This window comes from Cydia strobilella, chromosome 1 (genome assembly GCF_947568885.1).
Source record: "Cydia strobilella chromosome 1, ilCydStro3.1, whole genome shotgun sequence".
Taxonomy (NCBI): Eukaryota; Metazoa; Arthropoda; class Insecta; order Lepidoptera; family Tortricidae; genus Cydia; species Cydia strobilella.
In genome coordinates this window covers 9,436,295-9,463,675 of record NC_086041.1, presented here as the reverse complement: position 1 = coordinate 9,463,675, position 27,381 = coordinate 9,436,295, and the positions used below count along the sequence as shown (strand labels likewise).

Genomic DNA, 27,381 nt, shown 5'->3' with positions numbered 1-27,381 from the left:
GGCTCAGCATTGCTCCGAGCAATAATTAAGGTTGACACAACTTGACGTCCTTTTGAGTGTAGTTACAGATAAGATAATGACTTGAATTTTGACAACCCTAAAAAGCCGAAAGGGATAGTTCCATATATTAGAAAGGGTCAGCATGATTCGTCCCTGAACTGCTGTCAAACTTCGGTTTTGTAGGAAGTTTCCTTTCTGTACGGTAGTATAGTTAACGCTATCTCTACTTAGCTCGTTCACTTACCTGTACTAACAATGGCATTCTGTTAAACAAAAGCCATTATTTCTTTTGTGTGAGCGCGTGGCCTTTGTGCCTGAGGCTCACACACAATGGCCACGCGCTCAGGCACAATGGCCACGCGCTCCCACAAAAGAAATAATGGCTTTTGTTTAACAGAATGCCATTGTTAGTACAGGTAAGTGAACGAGCTCAGTAGAGACAGCGTTAACTTATACTATTATTTATTCTGTGGTCTAAGTCTGTTCTGTAACGCTTTGCCCCACACTGTGGTCGCATGATAAAGAAATATAAAATAATAATTTGTAGTTGATGAATAGGGAGATGTATTATGTCCGTTTTTGTTTAAGCTAACAAATATAATGAAGATCGTTATTCACGTCTTAATTCAAAGAGCATTAAGTAGACATAGAGTGCTCACTCCATACATCAGTGTTGTTGCCAAACATACTATTATTTTCGTAGTCAACATCTAGCGTCAAGTAGCGGAATTATCAGAACTGCTACTCGACACTAGATGTCACTTGTGTCGCGACTGACAAAGTGTATTGCTCAATAATTTACAACTAATATTATAAGCAGAAGGAGTCGATAATAGAGTTCCGGTTGTATTAAGTGAGCATTCTATGTATACTTTATTCTCTTTGCCTTAATTATATTTTTAATTTCCAATAACTGACCAACTTTGTTTTTTAATTAAGTTTAATGGGGTAATTTTTCTCTTAGTTGCTAAATTATAATTTAATAAAATTAAGTAAAGTGCGGTAACCGCCTACTGAGTTACTCCCTTTAAATATATATGGTACCTTAGAAACATCAATCAGAACTAATTGGCCCCTGCAATTACTCCATAGTTCCTCGAAAACATAAACAGAGCGAGAATGAACCGTGATTGACGTTCTGGCGACTTTTAAGAGTTCCAGTTACGTCCATCCAAGTGCAAACAAAATTAAAGATAAAAAATTGAAACTAACTCTGCCACAACCTTTACATTTTACGTGTAATCGGAAAGGATGGAAAAATAATGATAATACCTAAAATGTAAACTTCTTATTTTGTATAGGTACCAGCAACTGTCGAGTTCACTTAGTAGTTTAGTCTCTTTTTTAGATTTTGCATAAATTGAATGTTACGCAGATTATTTATTATATGAAAATATGTACTGATACTATCCCTATTTTTAACTGAGTCTGAGCTTTTCATAAAACTAGTAAAAAGCAGTTTACAGTAATTAAAACCCACAAAAATGTCCTAACAACCAAACATTGACAATAAACGTAGCGGATGATTGGGCCATCACACCATCGACAGAAAGCGCAAATGTATGAACACATTTACCAAATCCTAACACCTTTTTCTACTATACAGAAGCATGGGCACAGGGCGGACATGCTATACATCAAAAATCACTTGCGTTTCTATGTGTGAACGAACCGTCTGTACACGCGGCACGCGTCATTGTGTGAGTAACAGTACAGAGCGGTCGGCAAAAGGTCGTCAATCTGCTGTCGCGAGGCGAGGTAATTCGAGTCGGGGCGAGGCGGTTCGTGGCCGTTCTGTATGATAATACTATTACTTATTCTGTGGCATAGGCATAGGAATGGTTGCAAGGGTCCCTGGCAAGCTCGGTTCTCCATACAAACGTAGTTACGCTCTCATTTTAAAACGACTAGCTAGATTGCTCTGAAACCTTGTACTTACCTACAGTAGGATAAGGTATATCTAGGTCTGTAATTAGTTTATGTAGCTTCAGATACCATAGTTAAAAAACATTACACTCTTTTCTTTGGGCAGTCGTGTAAAAAATACAGCGAATTCAAGTTTTTATACAATACTTGTTTTTGCTGTATTTCGTTTGTTTTATATACTAGAGCTATATAAACTAATTACAGACCTAGATATATCTCGTGTCATTGTATGTGCAAAGTTTCATTACAATCCAAAACGTAGTTTTAAAATGAGAACGAAACTCCGTTTGTATGGGAAGGTGAAATTCGGCCGAGCTTGCCGGGGACTCTTATGTTCCTTCACGGTCAATCATGCGTTAATGCAAGGTCGCGTCGCGCGCATGCGGCTCGCAAAAACGCAAATTGACGAAATGCTATAATTGAGTTACGAAAATAAATGTTTTACGGAAACTTTGGCGTGGGTTCCGCGTGTTATGTCCTTATATCAATGTGGTATTCATATTACTGATAAAACTGATCTATAGATTAGATGTGATCTCAAGATTCTGGTACCCTTATTTTCCTAGTGTTGTAAAATAAAGTAAGTACTTACAACTAAAATAACTAAAAATACGTAACTAAAAAACTAAGTACTAAATAAAATGATTGAGTCCGTTTGGTTACTTTGGTTACTAACGCCTATTTTTCCGGTTATGAAAAAGTTAGCATAACTCCCATAAAATATGTAAAAATAGTAGGTATCTTAATCAAAACCGATGTCAATAGCCTTTCCTGACTGCAGCAACGAACCCAAAATCCAAACCCCACAAATTACATAACCCTCTGGATTCCCACGATCAACAGTTAGTCGACTACTGTTTAAAGAATAAAAACGTTCGATTTTGATATGAAAATTAGAGAAAATTAGCGAGGTCGGTCTGGCTACCGACTGATGGTTATTGGGCCTAATGGTGCCCGCCGGCCGCGGCCGGTGTCACGCCTGCAACGCACGCCACTCGGCTTACATGGGTCACACACATTTCTAAGACATAAAAAAAGTTTAATATGTACATTTTAACAAAAAAAATTGTTAGGTTTAACTATTAATTTATTGGAGTAGTAATTTCAATATTTTCTTTAATCTAATGTGCTAGACTTTTTTGAAATAAATGTATTTTTAATAAACATTTTTTTTAATCTATGGTACATACTCGTAGGTACTTAATGATAGTTATGACCCTAATATTTATTAATACGATATATTATGATTATCAAGCAATAGATATGAAAAAATATATACTTTTTATTCAGTTCAATTTCAATTTTATTTATTTCGCTTGAACATACACAGTAAATAAGGAAATACGATATTTGTTTTGTTTAGTTAGTCTTTCTTGCACTTTAGCAAATGCTAAAGCAAAAAAGATAATTCACGCCTTTTGAATGTAACATTCATCAAGACTGTTGAACAGTCTTTATGAATGTTTAAATTTAAAAGGTTCTTGATAAGACTTTTTTCTTGTTGCGCAATACTTCGACTAAATCTGAATCTCGCTGCTTACGTGATATTTTGAATACATTATCTTCCAAAATATAGGTCATTTCACTCGTATTTAAAATAAATACACAAATTATTAAGCAAAAAAAAATATATGTCATTTCATTTCAATGAACACAACTAACACGTTTCTGTAACAATGCGCTTGTAACTTTCTGTTACAAGGATGATTAAATACGTAATTTATCGTAATCCAAAAGTCATTATATTGACAAATTTCTAATAACCTTACAAACAGCGCACAGCTCGTTTTTTACTTTCTTTCATAACCGCCTCCATGTAAGCCTCCCGCGTCACATTTTGCGAACATTCCCGGGACTACCGACTTCCCCGGCGTATCGCACGACGCGATAACGCGATTGTGCTGATCGTGAGAACAATGCCGGCCGTATCGTTTGAATTTTAAATCCGACTTTATTGATGATCTGCAAACAGCGATCGCAGCGTACATGGGCTGTCATTATCATAGGAATTAAATAGATTAATTGATATACTTGAATATTCTACTTTACAAGAAAAAGTATTTTGATATATTTTGTATTCCAGCAAAACTAAAGTTGGAGTCTTAACAGATTGTTAGGATACTGAAAGTCAACATAGGTACTTTTGTTTACAAAATAATAGACACTGTACTCCAAAAATTGTTTTAAATAAATAATACATAAATATACATATAAATACTTTGTATACACCATGGTCTCGAATAACCTGACAGATTTCAAAGGTGTATTCTTGACCGCATTTAGACACACAAACACGCAAATTTTTTTTCGAATTTGACAAAAATGTATACAATATTTTTTGCTCCTTATGACCTCAGGAATGCGTGGTAAAAATCTGTCGGCTTATACGAGCCCACGTATCGTAGATATCGTAATTTATGTATTTATCTGACAAACAGTAACATATTTCATTACAAAACATTCTCAATATTGCTTAAATGTAAAAAAATGACAACTTTTGAGAATTCAAAAAGGTATTAAAATAATGATCTGTGAAGCAAATTAATAATTGCACTTTCATCCCTATTCAGGCCGTTCATTACACGTCATCCGAGTCGCTCCAATTTGTTTGGCCTTATTACGTAAGCAAAAGGGTTGAAAATGGCGCATTGTTGGGTGCGCATACGAGTCATAAATGCGGGTATTACTCGCATATGCGGGAATTAGCGCGCACGCACAGCCTCCCGGTACGCTCTCAACAATTTCTGCATACCTCCCTGGGAACTATCGGCTTTCTTGTCCCTAATTAACTTGTAAACTGATTGGCGAGTATGAGGATATTACAAGCCTTTATTTGAAGTCGGACGTTTCTTTGTATTTGTGTGAGAGTTTCTAAAAAATCTCGAAAAGCAATTTGTCGTTGAAATATGGGCAAATCGGTACTGTTATTATATATAAGCCGTTTGAGGGGTTGGTAGGGATAATAATGAAAATACTTTTTATCAATTTATTAAGCTCAATGAGGACTGGTAAAGGGTAAGCTGAAAATTTTTCAGTTGTGGCTTTTGGCTTTAACAGAAAATTGCTTCAGTAAAAGTAAGTAATAAAATGACATACGTTTTCAGAAATAATTAACTACTCTCCCATAGTTTAAATCCAAATTACTGAATCAGTTCTGAGATTGCCGCGGTGACTGTACTGAACATAGCTGATAACACTCTAGTCACTCTACCGATAAACAACATTAAGTGCTAAACACGTGTAATGTAGTCCTTTACATATTACGTTCCCTTAGCCATGATATCGCAGAATTACTTTGCCAACCAAGTAGTTTACTCAACCTTTAACTTCCAAATAAGACTTTAATTTCTTGAATATAGAATTTAAACTTCAAGTAACTGCAATAACGCTGTAAGAGTTTCTGAAAGTGCCGTGGCGGTATGTAGATCGATGTGCGTGCCTGCTAAGTGATCACTCAAATCAAATAAATGCATCGCTGTTAGCTGTGCTTCGATAGAGTTAAAAGGGTAATAAATAAAGGCTAATAATGCGTAAAGACTAATAGGAATCCAACTAGGGAACAAATCAAATTATTTTATGAAACTACTTGACTTGGACACTTTTTCTTTAGTGTATGATATCTATTTCAGTTTACTAATAGGAACACTTTTATATATTTGTCAAACAAAAGTAGTCCAAAAAGAGACTATGTATGTACCAGTGCTGTGGGTTAAATTGTTTTTAGCTAAAGCGCAATTGACTTGCAGTTATATCGGCACTCTCTTCTCTCTCTTCATCTTCCAGTTTCCAGTTCGTATTCTGAAGGAGTCGAAGGACCCCTTTTATCACCTACCTTTAAGAGTCCCCGGCAAGCTCGGATCTCCATACAAACGTAGTTACGCTCTCATTTTAAATCGACTCGCTAGATTGCTCTGAAACTTTGTACTTACAATAGAACAAGATATATCTAGGTCTGTAATTAGTTTATGTAGGTTCAGATACAATACTTAAAAAAATACAGCGAATTTAAGTTTTTCATACAAAATTTGTTTTTGCTTTATTTCGTTTGTTTTATATACTAGAGCTATATAAACTAAAAACAGACCTAGATTTACAAATTTCGTCTCGTTCGATTTATTAAAGTTTCGTCACAATCTAACACGTAGTTTTAAAATGAGAACGAAACTCCGTTTGTATGGGAAGGTGAAACTCGGCCGAGCTTGCCGGGGACTCTTAATGTCAACAGTTACAATAACTTGGTATGAAAATTCATTACATAAAATCGGCATTATCTTTCTAACATTGTTCCGGTATTTTGCCATGGATTTGCCTGGGGGACCCCAGTTCACTCAGCAACCTTAGGTATCCCAAGAACAGACATAGGCACTAGTTTTTACGAAAGCAACTTTACTGCCATCTGACTTTCCAACCCAGATATGAAACTTGACCTTACTTATTAGGACTAGTCCGGTCTCCACACGATGTTTTCCTTATAACGGTTGATATAAAATCAAATGTATGTATGACCTACATATAACTTGGTTAAAATGTTTAATACTTTGATTTTTAGGGTTCCGTACCCAAAGGGTAAAAACGGGACCCTATTACTAAAACTCCACTGTCTGTCACCAGGCTGTATCTCATGAACCGTAATGGCTAGACAGTTGAAATTTTCACAGATGATGTATTTCTATTGCCGCTATAAGAACAAATACTAAAAACAGAATAAAATAGATATTTAAGTGGGGCTCCCATACAACAAACGTCAACAACCGTCAACGTCAACGTCCGTGGGACTTAGTCAATTTGTCTAAGAATGTCCCTATAATAATTATTTATTTATTTAAACGTGATTTTTTTGCCGTTTTTTTGCGTAATGGTACGGATCCCTTCGTACGCGAGTCCGACTCGCACTTGACCGGTTTTTATAAGTAAGCGGTGTGAGGAATTTATGGCTCCAGCGGGCGTAGTGCGAAAGTGACAGGCATAGTGACAGGCGATAAAAATGGAACCATGCTGCCACCGCTGTTTTACATTCAATCATCAATTTATCACATATATAAGTATGATCCGAAAATAAACATAGCTAATGTACCTTTTGAAGCCTATCCTTGTGAGCAAACGCGCAATTATCGACACATTGCTTTATGTAGCTGCAAACACTGCAATTAGATGCACCACGGGCATTTGTTTTAAATAGTACCACTTCAACTGTTGTAACGTCATTCCTATTAAAGGTGAAGCTACATACAAAATAATAGTTACATACCTAGAATTCTACATGTACGATTGTACGCTAAGGTTGATATTATAAATGTGTAAGTTTGTATGTCAATTTTGTCAATCCTCTATCACGCAACGCCTGAACAGATTTTAATGTAATTTGGCACACATGTAGGGTATTACCTGAAAAAGGACTTCGGCAATGAATGAAACCCTAAAGGAGTCCAATGGGCTTTACAATTTAGTAAGAGTACTAAGGGGGTGGGGAGGGGCACTTAAACTAATTAGTTTATATTAGATTATGTATTCACGGTTATTGTTGTGAATTTTCCTTAAATATTTAATAAAATGAATCCATCAGGGTTGCTTTTATAATTTATTGAAATTTAGCAGGTGGTTGCAGGGTGGTAGTTGTGGTGGTGGTAAGCACTATTGCTTACTAACAGCAAGTTTACAGTTAATATCTAAACTTCACCTGTGTCTGTGTATAAGTATTATACACAGATGAAGTCACGGGCAGTGGCTAGTTAGATATAAACTGTAAACTTGTTGTTAGTAAGCAATAATGCAATCATATGCTAAATTTCAATATATTTATGAAAGCAACCCTGATAAATTCATTTTATTATACCTATATTTAAGGAAAATTCACAACAATAATCGTGAATACATAATCTAACTAGTGTATAATGATTTTAGAATGACTATAAACACCAAACCGTCTCTTTAGGTAGTTTATTACATGACAGCACTGCAGTATCTAGCTGAAGATATTAATTATAACATAATAGTAAGTATCTGACAGTAAAATGCCTCAGGCTATAACAGCAATTGTATGAATAGATGTGTACCCTATTGTATTACCAAAGAGGATATAATAAGATAGAGCGATACTGTCATAGTAAATTTTGTAACCACTGTAAATTCACTGCCATCTATCGACGTACATTAAAACTAAAAATTAAGATTTATAAAAATACGTTAAAATGTATTTAAATATGGATAAATTATTTTTTTATGTGCATTAATTATTCTTATATGATCTTGACCCATGTTCTTTCACTGATATGCGTTAAAATTATAAATAACAAACGAAACCGTCAACGCCCTCTATACGAGAGTAGGCCAAAGCTAGTGGCGTCATCTGATCGAGAATCAAATTTTCGTGATTTTCGAGGCACGTTTTTTCCTTAGACTGTATCCATCTATTACGGAGTTATATCTATCTTTGGTATTACCAATAACTTTGTTGAAGTGTCTAAGGCTAATCTGGGTCTCTTAACTTTAATACTGGGATGAATGTAAAGTTTTAAACATTTCTTGGTAATATTGGAGTATATACCTACTTATACTATCTACTAACTGTAACATCTAAAATTTAATTTTATCTTTGTAATATCTGTTTTTTTTTTGTTTTAAATCAATAAAGCCATACGATAATAATAATACTGTAACATCTTATGTAATGACGAAATTCGTGTGCATATTTGGCAGGCGTGCTTAGAGCATGTAGTAGTGCAGTAGCATTTGATAGTAATTTTCTTTTTTTTTTAATCATTAGTAAGTACATAACACATGTTCTTATATTAAATTTCACGCCAAACTTATGCAACAGATCAGCTAAATTTATTTATGTACCTAAATTATATATAGCACTTAATTCTGAAGCTGACATTGTTAAATAAAATGTACACCTCTATATCTTGCAGCGCCAATAAACTACGCTATCTTTTTTACCACCAAGCGAGGTTTATGCGCATTTTATTTGCCATCGTCGAAGTGTATAATTATGATATTCGTAAATAATGAAAACTCAAATATAGTTTTGATAAAAGGTACCTACTTTATGCATTAAGCTTACTTATAAGAATTAATCCATAAAATCCTAAACAAAATTAATTAAAATTAAAGCAAAGCATAATGAAACATAATATTTCATCGATAGACGCAGCTATTCGCACCTGTCTCCTGTTAGTGACCAAGTAATTTTCTGCCTTATTTAAAATTCAAATTCATGGTAATGTGACACAGCACCAAGCTCTAATTGGATTAACGTATCTCCATACCCAACTAACGTAAGTACAGGATGTGTAATGTATGTACATTATCGGTTTCTCGTACGCGCCGCGTGTTCATAGTGTTAAGTTGTAGATAAAGGCTGTTGCATTATTAAATCGCACTATAGATAAATAACAGGATATTAAATGCTAAACTTAAAATACATTAAACAAATTTAATTCTGTTTGAACCGCAAAATATATATTGCACAGTGGTTTGTCCTCAACCGACCTGCATTAAGGCAGTTATCACACTGATACCCCAATCGGGTGGGGTGAAACAACGGTATGACATTCCATAGCGTTGTCTCTCTCGCTAGCCGTCGCCGCGTTATATCCAGTTGCGGTGCTAGACGTATGAAGACCGCCTAATTTTTAATTTGTCAACACAGTACATCTACGTCCTCCTCCTAAGAGGTCGATAACTTGCATTTACCATCTCTGGAATCGCAAGCGCTCATAGGCTACGGTGTTCGCAGAAAATTGACTATTTGTCACTACCATGACATAAAATATTAGTGCAGCATACTTTTGGTGGGTTCCATCTTAAGATCGTCAAAATCTAACAGCAGAACCCCACTGGTATTAAATTATAAAGGTACACTTTGCAATTTATCAATGCGGTATAAAAACATAACCCTGTACTTATAGTTTATTCATATTATCATATCTACGGCTGAAGCTCTAATAAATTATAAAGCTATAAGCTTTTAGCACAGTTGCAACCCGTACGCAAGGGTTTGGGTCAAGGTCCAGCCGATAGGTCTTATTTATACGGCTGATACACGCCTCGGCGAGATTTATTGCGCTTTGCCCACTGTTATTACTTGTTTTCATATTAAATTACCTATACATCACCGTTACTACATACGAACAGGTGTAGCGTCTGTATGTTTGTTGTAAAGTCTTTTGAGGACAATTTTATAAACATTATGACAAAAATATCATGTTTATAGATAAATAAATATATTTTAGATATCATAGATTTTACTAGGAGGGTATTAATATATTTTAGTAGAAAAGGCTAAATGTATACTAAGTAGGTTCCCTTTTATACAAAGTGTTGTATGTATGTTAATATGTTAGTGAGTAGTTTCAGTGTTCCCGAAGATACACTGTATTGATGACTTGATGTCGAGTGACCTGCATTTATTTCAAAAGCTTAATTCCCCATATAGCTACCAGTTAAGCCCATGGGACATCTATGATGTTGGAAACTCATTGAATAAGTATCCAAAACTAACGTTTTGACAATGATAAACAATAAAACATGAAAAATTGTAATGTTAATGGACACAAAACAATAAATATAAGCAAAGCAATAAAACAAAACATTAGTTTATTACGATAACAACAACTCATACCTGCACAAACTGAAATTATTACTTACCTACCTATCCTCCGGCACCGCGTTCGCATTACCATAATCTAAGATATACAACGTATATTATTGATGCAATCAAACAACAATAGCAGCATTATTAAATACTTGAAGCAAGATTTCCTGGTCCGTTTACTAAAAAAACATGTAGCAATTCATACATAGGTAAAAATATTATACATATGCGCAATTTGTGTAGGTACTAGTTTTGACGCCTATGATGTCTATGATCTACTAAAATCTATATCTACTTTCCCTGGCTCAGGCTCATACATATATCAGAGGCATAAAAGTTTCGAAATCTTACCAAACTGTCAATTACATTTCGTGATGGCTCAGGTCAGACCTAAATGGTAACGTATATTTCACAAACTACAATATAAACATTAAGAAACCAAACATCAACCAACGCTCATAACCAAAATTGAATATGCTCTGATACAGTACCAGAGCGAATTCGATATATTTTATGGTTTTATTGGAAGTATTTTATGTAACTAACTACCACATTGCAGCAATATTCTTAATTAAATTAATTGTCAGCAAGTCCACCATGGCCTATTCTAACAACAATTAACTACTTGGGTAAGGTCGGAAATAATTATTTTTTCGTATCGATACATACAATCGATTACAACACGATTGCGATTAGATACAATAACCGAAAGATGTTAAACGTTAATAATTGAATTGTGTACCTACGTTACTTATGCGTTGTCTATGTAGTGTAAAATGAAGGTACCTAGCTATTATAAGTACTGTTACTATTAAAATTAATATGTATGTATAATAGGCTACTTAACTAACTAGTAAATTCTTTATGAAACAAACATCAAACTGTGATGTCACAAATTACACTCATCAGTTTTGCTAAGGTATTTTTATTTTATTTATAAATCACCTATGTGCAACAAGATGTATGGCTTTATGTTTTAGAGTATTTTCGTTGATTTCATAACTGCTGTAAAATGATTTATTTTTCTTCACAAAACTGAACTACTCAGTATTCATCGAATGCATTTATGTGTGTATACTACAAGGCACCTAATGATCCCCAAGGATTTCACCGACGCATTCCTGAGGTCAAATACGCGAAAAATATGATTTGACTTTTTGTATTTATTTTGATAATTCAATGCCCAATGTTTGTTTGTTTGTTTTTATTTTATTATATATTTTTTGTAAGGACTATTTCTTAACTGGTCACTTTGATACCAGTCATAGCTGGAAAAACTGCGATCGAAAAGCCGTCATTATTAAAAAAAAACATTATAGATAGGTATTTGAAATTAGGCCGAATCCAGAGAGCTTTTTATAACATTGTTGTATCTTAATATGACCAAGAATACAATGTTAAAACCCTACAGGTCTCCCGTAGTCGCGTTAATTCTGAATTACTGCATTAATACATAAACTAACTTACTATCGTTTATGAGTCTAAGGGCCACTTGCACCATTCAATAACCCGGGGTTAACCGGTTAAACCTAGAGTTACCATACCAAATATCGCTATAAACTATAGCACCCTTACATGTTAGAATAACCATTGCTCGTTAGGCTGAGTGAGTTACTGTACCCGGCAATTTTTTTTCGAGTCACTGTTCCCTCCTTGACCCTACATACATCGCGTTTTTACTCCTGACACTATTGACCTTTAGTCCAACTCGTACACGTACTTGTACCTCCAACTCGAGTCTCACTTTCAATTGTTTTATTAAAAAAATACTTATTAGTTACGAAACAAAAGGTCACGTCGACCGGTAAGTATTGATGATTTCATCAATGGTACACTGAGGAACCACTAATATTTTTTGTTAATGAAAACATGTAAGATAGAGAAGGTCTTACTGAAGGAGATTTATCGGATTAACAGTTCAATCATATGTTATTTTCAAGTATCCGGTTCGTAAACGGTTTTTTTTTTTAAATATAGATTGTCCTTACTTTTTAAAATTATTTTTAGAGATTCCTTATTTTTCATTTGTATCTTTTACTTATTTATAATATATGGATAAAAGATTTTTTTATTTGTATTTATTATTTTTATATAAGTTTGACCCATGTTCTTTCACTGATATGTGTTAAAATTGTTGTATATATATATATATATATATATATTTATATATTTATTTATTTTTATATATATTTTTTTATTATTATTTTAGTTTTAATCGTGAGTCGATAGATGGCAGTAAATTTCCTGTGACTACAAAATTTACTACGACAGTACACATCTATAGTATATATTCTCTTTGAATATTATTTTCCCTTTCAATCTTAGTATTATTATTTTAATTTTAATTTTTTACTTCTTCTTTTCCTTTAAGTACTTAAGTTCACATAATAACCTGTACCACTTTCCTCGGAGGAATCACTGAATCCTGAGATTCCTGAGTCACAGGCTTTGTCCTAGTTCAAGAAACAGAGTCTCAATCCTAATGAAACTGTTAGAAACAAATTTCACCAAAATGTTCAGAAAATAATACTGAATGCATTGATACCATATTCACGCATATCCGAGATGACATGAACGGAAAGTAACCGTTAACCTGATTTGCCAACCTACTATATCGCTGGATGATGTTTAGATGTGGTTGTCAAACAGCGTTTGGAATTAATTAGAAATACATATATGATTATTATCATTTTGGTTATATTTGTGTTTTGTGTAAATTAGAGTTTTGAATGATTCACGGTTAGTTTCACTAGACTTATATTGACCGGGATATAGACCGTGATTACCTCAAGGTAATCACGGTGTATATCCCGGTCAATATAAGTTTTGTGTAAATTATTTAGTGCTTATATACTACTACAAAACAATTAATACCTATGTCACTGGGTTGACAATGTTGACAAAGACCGTTCACAGTTCACAGTCCATTAATATTTTCTGCAAACATTATAATACTCGTAAATATTTAGATATTTTGAACAATCAGTCAAACAGACACAGCTAAATTATTGAACACAAAAATACGCATTGCGTTAAGATAAAGACCGTACATCAGTCGACATCGTTAGTCTATCTAATTTCTAATGTAACTACAGCTTAATTAATAGCCACTTGTTAAAATCGATTTTAAACTTGATTTATACATCGAGTGACCTGTATTTATGCAGCCGACCAATTCAAATATATTGTATCGATTAAAAACTCGACCTGTGTGTCATAACGATTTGTTTTGACAGACGTTATCAAATTGTTTATAAAACTTCACGCGTAGGTACTTTATGTAAGATCCAAAGCGAAATGTCAAGGAATTTAATAATTATAAGTTGTGTTTAACTTTGTCGTTACTTCCTTAGCACTTATGAAAATAATTAATTAAACTCAACCTTGTAATTTATTAAATATTTACGATGTTTTTAACATGTGTAAAGGAAATCGACTATGAATTATTAGTGATGAAGATGATAAAATTTAGTCTATGATTATGTTGTATTGAAATTGATATGTCAAATATACTGTGAGCTATCATCAGAAGAAACATGCACCTTTCAATTATGTGCAGACATAAGTAGATACATTTTGCTAATATAAATTATTTCAGTTGTCCGTTTATTTCTACAAAAAAAAACCATTCTCCAATTCGTACGTTATTTCGGCCCCGCTTAAGTTCATATTATTATTACAAAAGCATAATAAATACCTTCACAGCACCCGTCTAACGTGAGGTGCGAGTTTGACATGATTAAACAGTTTGACAGATCTTTAGATTGCTGCATGAAATAATTACATGCCGTTGTAATAATAGTTTTCAATGCACCTATTAATCTCCGTATTAACAGCAACCAGGAGTAAGTACGTAAGTAAAAATGAAAAAAAAAACTTATTTTATTATGTTTCTCCTATGACTCTTGGCTTATGAGACATTGTCAATCTCGATCCTCCGCCTCTAATGTACATACGTAATGGGTGCTTCACACGCGCTAACGCGTTGCCATGACAAGCTAATTTGGTTGACGCGTGTGAAACGTTAATTGCTACTCTCGACAGGCCGTCGGTATGAAGATGACCTCAGTTTCGAAACATAAGTAATTGTTTTTGATAATTTTGTAATTTATCGGATTTTATTGGATAGAGGTATTTAATGAAATCCGATCCGATTTGGGTATAATTTATTCGCGTGAGTATTATGTAATAGGCTATTTAGCTTATTTAAGCGGACAGCCTCAATCACGCCGCCTTAAAATAGAAATTACTAAATAAATAAAGTAATTGTGTGGTTGTGTGTAATTTTTTTACGTATTGTAGACATTTAACTGAATTTTTTATTTTATTTAGGGTATTAAAATCGCATTCTTAATCTTAACATAATAAATATCCTCTGTAATTATCTTACAAATGCTCGCCAAACGCCAAAGTAATTCAGCTACTCAACACGGAATGGCGCTGTAATTAATTATTAACATCGCTAACTTATCATACGCGAGTCAAGGACTAAAAAACCGTTAGAAGTAAGCTCTCCGATTACACATAGGTTGTCAAGGATCTAACGGTCACGTTACACTGGGGTTTTCGAGATGTCTACACGCTTTTTTTTCTATTGCACTAGGGCAAGTAGAGCGGTAGGACTGTGTGGGGGGTTGGTAGCCTGGGGAAAATCTAGGACCCTTCCGCATCACACGAGACGGTTTTGCTACGCTTGAATACTCCTAAAGAGTTTTCGCTCCAGCGCAGATCGGTTGAGTGGTCTCAACCTGATCTGGGGGTGTACAGGGAATCGAGCTAATGGGAGTTTTGTCGCTGGTTCGCTACAACCTAGCCTATAGCCGAGAAGACTCCAGCAAGAATCTCAGCTAGGCCCGACGACTGTCGGAGTGATGCTAACCGGTACCGCCGCGTACCGGGTTGATAAGGGACTGGTCTGGAATTGTTTGACGGAATCGTGACTAGGGCTCCCGGTATCCGTGCTACACGCCAACCCGTGCGTCCGTGTTTTTAGCCCCGGCGGTGCTAAGCGTCCGAACTACACGAACCCGTCGTAGTCCCTGCCCGTGTAGTGCGTTTGGGAACGGACTTACGTTCGGCTGCGGAGCCGCGGTCCTCGCGGGTCTGTTTTTTTTTGTTTTGCTTGTTATTGTTAATGTGTTATTGTTCGATATTAAACTTGTGATTCTTCGCTCTTATAAAGAACGCGTCCGATCGTCTCTATACGTCGAGTACGGGCCGGACCCCGGACCCGTGGATCCGGACACACGGGTAACACGGTTACACGGACCTTAATTACACGGACCCTAATTACCCGTTCCGAAGGGGCACAAATCCGGTTTCGTGTAACACGAGAACGGGGCCCCGGCGACGGGTACACGAAACCCGGACGCGACCGAGAGCCCTAATCGTGCCGTCCGTGACGTTCGAAAACAAAAAGTAATTATGTGACTGTGAACTTCCTATTATGATATGACTATTTGCCATTCACCGGGGAATTTGACAGATACAGAGTTTGACATAACCATACCGTATAAGGTTAATAAGGTCTACTGTCCTTGAAATTTTGTATGAAATTACAAGCAAATATCAGCCTTCGTGAATTAAATATCAACCTTAGTCCGATAATGAAGCTTATTTTAAAGACTATGAATTCTAAGTACTAGAAATTAAGTAGAATTTTACTATAGCTGTAATTATGTAATGAGACATGTTAAAGACGGACCAAAAAATTGAGGCGATAGAATAAAAGTATCACTTTAAAAACAATTTTATAAAACTCACTCTACGCTTGCTATAGAGTAGTACGTAGCAAATACTACGAAAATCTTAAAACAAAAACGCTAACTGTATACTTTCAATATAAGTATATGCATATCCTATAAGAAAATCGAGTGCTTGTAGCACCGTGGTCAAAACGTGGAAGGAGTGCCACGCTTCTGGTTGAAACTACCTAGAGAGAAAAAGCAAATCTACAAAATAGACAGTGAATTATTTCATACACATGAACTCATTAAATGCAAACCAAAAGTCGATCCGTTCACACATGCTCGCACAATTACAGACCGACGGACTGACATACAATAGTCTTATTTAAGAGTGAGCCCGAAAAGGCCTCGCACGACCGTAGACTTACGAGTAAGTGCTCGTGAGACTATAGAACAATTTCTTTTATAGTAATTGCCTATAGCATTTGCATAAGGGGGCTCTTCGTAGCCACTATAAGCCCTGCTTACTTTCACAAAATCGTTCTTTACCTAACTATACAGGTAAAATTTTACTTTGCTTAGTACAATAAAGTTCAGAACCTAAGCTACGTGAAATGTTAAAATATATATATTATTTCTTGTAGCATTTTGACCAACTTTACAAGCGGTTGGTTCCAACCCAAATAGTAATGAAAGAGGTAATCGTTTCATTAAATACAAGGTATTTTAAATGCCGTGTACATCTACATTTACCCCCTTATTCATAAACGTCTACTAAAGTTGACAAACCGCTAATAATCGTTTGTCCCTTTCCATCATACCAATACATCGGAAAGGGACAAACGATTATTAGCGGCTTGTCAACTTTAGTAGACGTTTATGAATAAGGGGGTTAGTCTATTACATCACATTGCAGAAAGAAAAGCGTAGAGGAAAACAAATTGAATGGAAACAAAATACATGAAGGATTCGCCAGTTTTTAAAATATCCATAGAAAAACAAAATGTTCCAACTTAAAGGGCACACTGACTATTAGTCCGCCGGACGATATCGGCCTGTCAGTTGTTCGGAACTGTCAAATTGTTGTTTTAACTAACAGGTCGATATCGTCCCTTAAAGCTATGAAAACTGAGTGTTCCTATTTACATAGCCGTTTTACGTATAAGTAGGGTAAGTATTCTAAGGCATTGGTTTCAGTCAGAGCCGGTATTTGTTTGGAACCCGGTTAGGAATTTTATATCTCATTGTCTTGGGTTCTCATAGCGCACAGAATTCCTGCTCGAGCCGAGCCTGTTTATTTGGCAGTCATGTTTATGTTATTACCGATGTTCGAATGTACGGAATTCTATGCTTGGCCACTATTCTCGGGTAAATGTTCTAGACAGTAAATACAATGCTTCACATCTGCGACTTGTACCGCGAAACAACTCAAGTTGAAGTTACAGTTAAGTACAAGTCTCATTAAACACTTCCATTCATAAAAATAATTTAAACTCGGCAAAATGCAGGGATAACGCGAGGAAGAAGGAGATTCATTTTGAAGTGGCATTAGTGATTTTTTTTGTGAAGATGAATCTGTTATTTCCAAATTTTATCACGAAGCAATTTATTTATTGCAATAATTGCATACATATATAAAATTCCGGAGGTCATCCATATCGTTAGCTATTAGTTGTAACTACACTATAGGTTCAGAGAAAATCCGAATTTGAACAAATTTTAATAAAAGTATAATTTGCAAGTGACCTTCCGTTAATGTAATCCAAGTTTGACGAATTCCAGTTGTCATGCGAATTTATTAGCGGCTGTCAGGTCTGAATACAATTATAGAAACAATAAATTGTTGAAAAAAATAGTTTTATTATTAAAACAGGCCTTGTCTTATTATTTTCATAATCGATTTTACTTGTTTTTATATTATCCATCCGTCCTCACCATTTATAAAATGCGATTCAATTTAATAAGGCCACATACACACCAGGTACTTATTAAAAATAAAAAGCGGCGCGGCGGGTGATGTTTTGCGGGCGGTAGAAATAACTGGGCACAGATTGACGAGATACATACATTAGGCGACTAACGAACATCTCAATTTAGCTACCCACCTGCCTGCAGCGAGCTTAAATAAACAGTCTATTCGAAATGGGGTTTGGCTAGAAGTTGTGGATGTTTTATTCTTTTGAGAAATTCCTGTACTAAGTTTTGTTTTCAGTGTGTTGTGTTTTATTATGATTATAATTAATAAGTAGGTAAATTAAATGAACTTAGCCGATTTGCAATAAATATCAACATATTCAAATTGGTTTAGATTCTACATTTATGAATATGTCTAGTATGTATCTGAATACTAATGTTTTAGGTCTATTTTTAACGTAAACACATAATAAGTTACTGCCAAACCAAATTAGTAAGCAGATTAATTAGTCTCCAAAGCCAAACAGATAAATTAGCGTCTTATTAATTTGTCAATCGATCAGTTAAAAAAACACGTACTAAAACGTAGGTACATCTGGCGGTCTAGCATAAGTTGCGTTCTCGCGCGCGACTCCATACATCTAGCGCGACTTCAAGTATGGACACTATGGACTCGCGCGCGAGAACGCAACTTATGCTAGACCGCCAGAGTTGTACGTATGCTAATTTGATGTAGTGCTCATAGCGGATAACTTAAATCAAATTTGTAAATGTTTGAAATGTTGATACTAATTATTCTTATAACATATACTAATCTATGCTTATGTGTACCTAATTCAGGATAGAATTGGAGTCAAATTTATTTTAACAGTTCTACTGTTACAGTTAACAGTTTTATTAGCATTGACTTCAAGATATCATCTTTTATATTAACTAGCTCACACGGCTTAACTGTATGTTCCTGTTCGTCATTAAATTTAATGTAACTAAATAATTAGTGAAGCCGCTGGATGGCGTCGGAACAAATGGTCCACTCGTTAAAATCAGTTAGGGCGTTCGTGGGCCATTTGCCGCGACTTGGACTAATGTTCGAGGCAACTACACTATTATATTTGTATTAGCGACGCGTAAAAATAATTTTAGATGACTACTTAAGAGGCCGGTGTCGATTTTAGTCGCAAAAATGTAAAATTAATAGATTTAATCGGTGAAATTGTACACCTTTTGTTACCTAATTGAAATAACAAGTACTGGTTTCTATTAGCGCATCTTCTTATCTTACCTTTTATCAGATCAATTTGTTGAAAACAGATTCACTAAATTAGTAATGTTTGCTTTTCTGATGGACGTTTAGGTAAACGCGCGTAAAGCACTGATTTTGTCGCTCTTATTTGTAAATTTCGTAAAGTTTGGACTGCCTTTGGACGGCTAAACATGGTAATTTTGTATTACACATATCCTGTACTTGACGTTTATCAGACTACATTTTTATTAGTATGACTGAAGTAGTGTAAATGAAAGTTAGACGAAATCAATTTTCTCCAGAAAGTACTTCAAAACGAGTGACAATTTCTCTGAAAATCGACTTAATTTTAACGTAATTTTGATACTTAAACAATCTACAACATTTGTTGAAACTTTTCTTATACATCAATTTGTATAATTTACCACCATAAGTTTTTGATGAATTTTTAAAAACTGCCCCTTCTTTTCATATATTACCGGTGACGCACGCTTGCGACCTCATTATTAAAAGGCAAGATGAGAAGACGTGCTAATAGAAACCAATACTTGTTATTTAGATATTACGCAACAAAACGTGTATAATTTCAACGACTAAATCTATCAATTTAAAAATTTTGCTCCAAAATCGACTACGGCCTCTTAATTCTACAGATATTTTTTTGCAATAAATGTGTATTATTGTAGCCCCCCCCCCTTACCTTGGCCTGTGTCCTTAATGCCATTCACGTTAAAACTATAAGCGTATAGCCATAATAGAAGCTTATAAAGTAATCTAAAATCTGTAATCTTTAATGAGAAATCAAATACATTTTTTAAATCTTTGATATTTTTGGGAAATCATAAACTTTTAGGGATTGGGACGCTACTTAATTTAAAATCAATTGACGAAATGTTACGAACAAAATAAATAAATATTGGACCATAAGTTTTTGATGAATTTTTAAAAACTGCCCCTTCTTTTCATATATTACCGGTGACGCACGCTTGCGACCTCATTATTAAAAGGCAAGATGAGAAGACGTGCTAATAGAAACCAATACTTGTTATTTAGATATTACGCAACAAAACGTGTATAATTTCAACGACTAAATCTATCAATTTAAAAATTTTGCTCCAAAATCGACTACGGCCTCTTAATTCTACAGATATTTTTTTGCAATAAATGTGTATTATTGTAACCCCCCCCCCCCCCCCCCTTACCTTGGCCTGTGTCCTTAATGCCATTCACGTTAAAACTATAAGCCATAATAGAAGCTTATAAAGTAATCTAAAATCTGTAATCTTTAATGAGAAATCAAATACTTTTTTTAAATCTTTGATATTTTTGGGAAATCATAAACTTTTAGGGATTGGGACGCTACTTAATTTAAAATCAATTGACGAAATGTTACGAACAAAATAAATAAATATTGGACAATCTTACACAAATCGACCTAGTCTCTCCTCAGTAAGGCTTGACTTTGTGGGTAAAAGATGATGATATACATAATAATATAATTAATACATAGAAAAGGAATAATACATAGATATATTATGTGTCTAAATACTTATATACATAAGAAACATCTAGAACTCCGACAACAATATCCGTGATAATCACATAAATTAATTTCCTTTACCTGAGAATATGCAAAATGAAAATACCTAACTTCAGTCGTTCATCAAAAATTTCATAATAAACCGCTAGAGAGTTTCTTCTAATACTGAGTTTGCTAAAACAATAAAAAGCAGTCCCACATACAAGGGCAATTAGGGACAACTCGAACAATATTAAATTCAATAATGCTTTATAATAACAATGTTTGCAATAAGAGCAACTGGAGCAACGTGGGCTCCTGGCGGTAGGCAGATATTTATCTAATGCGGTTGTACCTACCAAGAATTCCGAGAAAACATACAAATGCTACTGTAAAAAGCTTAATTGTAGCCGTAATAACTTGTACAATTTATTTTTAGCAATTTCGATTTTTTATACATTTAGTTAAAATGTAGCTGAAAAAGCATGCTGTTCACTCAATTCATATGAATAGCTGTAAATTTTGACACTAAGCACCAGACTGAATTGAAAATGAATAATTGAATATTAACACAAATGGCAAAATAAAGCAATACATGTTATGTCATTTAATAAAGCAATGTTGATCATAAATATTTAAATGAAATTGTACTTAGACATATGTGTGTGTTGTGTATTTATGTAACGTAAGTTTATCCATTTTGTATATAAGTTATATCCTTAAAAACCCCTAAAAACACCACTTTCATATTTGTGCGAAAAGCTTTAGACCTCTGGCACCGCTAGCCAGTCTCTAATAAATTCTAGTCACACCAGCCAGAGATAAATTGTACTATTCCTATTCCTAATCAAAACTGGCTCTTATGATTTCGCCCGACTTATCAATATTCTAATCCATCCTCCGTACCCTTTTGAGATAGTTTAGAAAGTGTAAATCCCCTTATACACCGTGGCGGGCCCATTAGACTCAGAATTATTCGATATCTTATCGATATAATCGTACGGCTAGTTATTGTTTATCGTTGTTCCCTATGCCGCCGGTCGAGAAAGTATCGATCGGTTGATTCGATTAATTAATCGATTGTCGCATAAGTGCTGTTTCGGGTGTTTCCGCCGTAGGCGTTGTCTAATTGTTTAATGACAAGCCTGATTAGTAGTCTCCTGCAGTAAGCAAAGTAACATTGTCATAAGATAAGATACAAAGACGATGAAGTACCTAGGTACTACCGATCTTATTTACTTATTTATTATAGTTATTTATCTTCCTAATTCCGGGGAACACTTAGCGCCACTTGTACCATCCCACTAACCCGGGATAAACTGTTAAACCATTAACCCGGTGTCAATTGAACTGGTAACCATGGTAACTCCAGTTTTAACCGGTTAACCCCGGGTTAGTGAATGGTGCAAGTGGCCCTTAGTCTTAAACGTAAGGAGCCTCGAGAGGTTAGTTCGTAATTTGTGTTTCAATACTTAAAGACGGAGTTCAGTTCACGTCAAAAAATGTTTTTTTTTTTCGTGTTGAAAATTATTGTAAACATAGGTGATTTAGTTTCAATTACACCTCAAAAGCTCGCACTCTACATTAAGTATGTTTCCCGCATTGCCTCACAATGATCGGAACGTTGCGCAAGAACGTAATGCAGCGATGAGATATGTATCGTGCGAGTAGGCTGCTCCAAATCATCGATTGTTCGGATTCTTGTGCGAGCTTGTGGTACACCAAAAGATATATTATGAATACAGCACAACACAAAAACAGCAATTAAGGTACCTGACAGTACCTGTACCTACTCGTATAAGGTGTCGTCAAGCTCACTATACGTATGAACCTATTGAATGAGCTGATGCCTTTACTGATACTGGAAAGCGATATGTAGTAAACCTACTACATACCTGTCCTATACGAGGCCTCGCCGCTCCTGTCCCCTCTCGGCGAGAGGGGAGGGAGAACTTGGCCCTACCCACTAAACCCACTCCGGCGTTTCACCCTCTTTGCCGTTTGCGAGAGCGCCATGGGATCGAGTACACTTCACTCCACCATGACCATGAGGCCTGACGATAATTTTATATTACCAATATCTTTGGACGAAACCATTCGTATAATTATGATTGAACTTTACTTACATTAGCCATGAACAATTCTCTCGGATCACACTTCACACTCTGAATACTGATATACGTTAGTCACAATCTACAAGAGACACCTCATAATTCTAATAACACCATAAACAAGTTCTTGAATTGATCCAAAAGCAAATATCACTCTTCCCGTCGATTTGTTCGCACACAACCTACTTTTCATACTGTCGTTCGGGCGTCTACCCTCTTGTCACCACCCAAAAAATCACAACCACTTAGAAGCGGTTATTTAACTAAAACGTGACTACGAGCGCCATCTACTCCATGACGTTAGCAACTATTAAACGATTCGCGATATTCGCGACAGAAGGCTCATGGTATTTTTTTTTTATGTTTAACATGAACTTGCAGTTTTTTTCTATGATACTAGTGAACATGGACGCAAAATTTGAACTCAAATGGGTTTAGAAGTATAAACGTATAAAATTTTGAAAGTTAAGCAAGCCTACTTTTGTCCAGGTAGGTACCTTAATTATCTAAATGTTTTATCACATTTTAAATTAAATACCAATATATTTTTAGTTATATCATAATTTCTAAGTACTTTATATATTACCTATGTTTAAAAACTGTAGCTAACTTATAATTAATAAATAATAAGAAATAAATAATTCCTCTCCGGACTCATAACCACTTATACGTATCTGTTATGCGAAAATTATGAATATATAAATGTATAGCATACGCCAACCCAACAAGCTTTCATGCGTGTATCAACTTAAAACTAATTATAGGTCCTTAACTACGTATTTTTTTGCGATTTACCCAATTACTAAGTAGATAAATGATGACTAACTATGACTAGATTCCTATATATGACCATCGCAAATACATATTTGTATTGATGCTAAAATATATTTAGAAAGTGGAGGCAAATAAAGAAAATATAAAACAATTTACATATGTACATGGTTAATTTTCGTACACAAACCAATCAATTAACTTACGACTAATTACAGATCCTCAACTACATACCTCTTTTTTTTGCAATTAAGCGCTATAGCCTAGCTATTACTGTGTTCTCTGCCTTACTCGTCGTATCGTATTTCATATCGTATCTGAAAGCGATGACTTCTTGTCGCGACACATTACAGTCGTATTAGCTGTTCTATGATTGCACTGTAATGTCTAACTAAGCGACATTTACGGTCCAACGATGTGCTTGAGACGTAACTGTTATTTTTATGTTTTTTTTATTACAATGCATTTCGAGCACTAAAGATTAAGTCAGTCGAGCACTACGGATGAAGGTACTTTTTAGTGTTCCGTACCTTAAAAGGAAAAAACGGAACCATTATAGGATCACTCGTGCGTCTGTCTGTCTGTCTGTCCGTCTGTCACAGCCCATTTTCTCCAAAACTGCTGGACCAATTAAGTTGAAACTTGGTACACATATGTAAATTTGTAACCCAAAAACGGACATGTAACGTAAACAAATGAATTTTAAACATGGGGGCCACTTTTGGGGGGTAAATGTGAAAATAAAAAATAAAGTTTTTCAAACTATATCGTGTTACATATCAAATGAAAGAGCTCATTGTGAGAATCTCAAATATATATTTTTTGTAATTTTAAAACGTTATTTAAGAATATAGCAAAAAAATGACCATTCCCTCTTTATCTCCGAAACTACTGGGTCTGAAATTTTGAAAAAAATACACAAAATATTTCTTTACCTATAGATGACCGGAAAATCTATAAGAAATGTGTAGTCAAGCGTAAGTCGAACTTAATTACTTAGGATTTGATCCGACCCTACGGGTTTTTAAAGACTCACGTTTCACATAAAAAAATAACTTGTTAAAAATTGTGTAATGTACGAAACCCTTGGAACGCGAATCCGACTCGCACTTGGCCGGTTTTTTTGAATTGTGAGTCGCCTAATCAACAGCACATCAGCAAAGAGTTGTGAGCAGAATACTGTATAAGTTAGTATGTAAATATATATAGAAAGGCTTTTGTACAAGTAACGGCCTTAATACTAAGTAGTGCGTCCAAATTATAACTTTAACTTAGTCAAACCATGCCGTAGTCCAAATTATGACTGACTTAGTTAGAGCATGTCATAGTAATGTCAGTTACACATAAACTATCTTATGTTGAACGAAATAACTAAACTTTGTACGGAGATAGGAAGCGTTTTTTCTGGTCTCTGTTACAAATCTGCTACTATTTTTTTTAACCTATTACTTTATACATACCCCAATTTTATTTATTTTTAAACTTATATTGTATAAATAAATGTATTAAAAAATGTTTTTGCTTTGTTACAGTTTTCAAACGCTTTGACATCAATCAGCAGCAACCTCCGGCTCCTAACTTTGGTTTTTCTAAAGTAAGTAATAATATTAATAAAAAATATTTTGTTTCACTGAATGCAACTAAACACTTAGTCTTTTTGACACAATACATTTTGTATGTACTTCGTCCTTCACCCTGTTCGATTGCTCTTGAGTGTACGAATTATGACGCAGACTAATCTATAATTAGAACATACACTTTATTTTTATTTAATACAAATTCCCACGCTTCATAATTCTGTAGCTCATTCAAAGAAGCTTGGCCTACCGTCGCTTCTTTCCAAATGTGCTCATAATTTGTCAAAAAGAGACTAAAGTATGTGGAACAAAGTTCAATAGTTTGTAAGGATACATTAAGAGGGAGTGGTAGCATACCCTCTTATTAACTTTAATTCGGTTGGTTTTAATCATAAGTTGGGAGCAATTTTTCATACAAGCCGCTGTGTGTTCCCTTTTTATTTGAACAGATTTAAAAGAATATATTTTTAGAGGTCACTTTTAGGTGTGTTGGTTTGTGTTATATTTATTTTGTGTTAAGTTTAGACAACAGAAGAACTTACATTACCTTAAACCTTCTCCTTTAAAGGTGTGTAGTTATAGTAATAAAAACAGTATGTTTTTCTACTTATCGACTTTAATGGTTGAATTAATACTTCGTATACCAAACTGTAATAGCATAATTTTCACTATGGGCTCCCGACTTAACTATAATGACTTCTTACGAAAGGCTTTAGTCAACTGTAATGAATTCGACCAATCACGTGTCGCCAAAAATCTTTATCTCGTACCTTACTTAGACCTTAGTAAGCTTCGTGGCCTAAACACGGTACTCGGCTGAAAAGCTCTCTATTATATCACGAATATACTATTGATGGTCCACAATAGACATAGACAGACATTTATTCATAATATTTTAAATATTACATGTCAACCATTATTCAGTTCGTATATAACATTAAAATTTAATAAAATATAAGGAAATATAAGGAGGAATACTAGCAATGGTTGATAGAGCTTCAGCTAAAGTCACCCCACTAACGTCGAAGACTCTGATTTTTTATACGTTAGTAAAATAATTTATCAAGATATTTTTTACAAGCAAAAGGGGTTGTACAAGTTATTTCACCTATATCATATATTATTCTTATCTTTCACTATGGTCTTGCAATATTTTAAACTAAGACCACTTGGCCACTATACATATTATATGAATACAATTTAAACGTGTCATTATGTTCTTGGTTGTAGAAAAACTGTTTTTATTTTATCTCGATGTAAAGACAGCGTCAATAATTAAAAATTAGCAAATAAGTTACATACTCGTATTTAAGTCCTTCCGAGATTTAACGGCTAAACTCTCCACGGCTCACTCATAAAGTATTGTGAACACAGCACTAATTTCCCTTTAGGAAATGATAACAGAACCGAATACTTTATGTGACAAATACTCGATTGTTGTGTGCTGCGATTGGCTATTCGATTGTGTGCTTATTTAATTTATTCGCGCCATAACTTAGCGGTCGCGGCTAGGCATAATGGAATGAGAGCGTTGGAGAAATGAAGAGAGTATTTTATTTCGCTTAATAAGTTTAAATGTAGGTTGGAAACTAAATAAGTTACGAGTTTAAATATACTTTAGGAATTTGAAATTAATTTGTGTTCTCGTTTTGTGCCATTACTTATATTGATTAAGATTGACATTTATTATACATAATTCACTTATCTATCTGTTTTAGTTATTTATTATGAGCACGAGTTAACTTTAACTTTTTCTTTATTCAGTTGTCTATCCATAAATAAATTTTACATTATTATCAATCTTATATGAGTCATGCATTACAATACTTACATTGTCCACAGCTTATTCCTAAAATATATTTCTAACCCCATAAACTTTTTTTAGGCTCTTAACGGTTTCCTGATGATGATGACGCAGAACGGGAAGTTACTCTACATATCCGACAACGCAGCGGAATATCTGGGACATTCGATGGTGAGTACATTATTGTTCATAGCATTAAGTACCTTTACAGTCTCGGGTTTCGCTGAACATCT

At 34.6% G+C, this 27,381-nt stretch overlaps 1 protein-coding gene across 2 annotated transcripts in view; it reads left to right on the top strand.

The window, feature by feature from the left end:
• LOC134740472 (PAS domain-containing protein cky-1) overlaps nucleotides 1–27,381 on the top strand; it is a 126,808-nt gene that overhangs the window by 38,435 nt on the left and 60,992 nt on the right. For both annotated transcript variants that reach the window (XM_063672956.1, XM_063672947.1), the window contains exons 4-5: nucleotides 25,300–25,361; nucleotides 27,230–27,319. In XM_063672956.1, coding sequence (XP_063529026.1) covers nucleotides 25,300–25,361; nucleotides 27,230–27,319 — 152 coding nt within the window. The remainder of the gene's footprint in view (nucleotides 1–25,299; nucleotides 25,362–27,229; nucleotides 27,320–27,381) is intronic.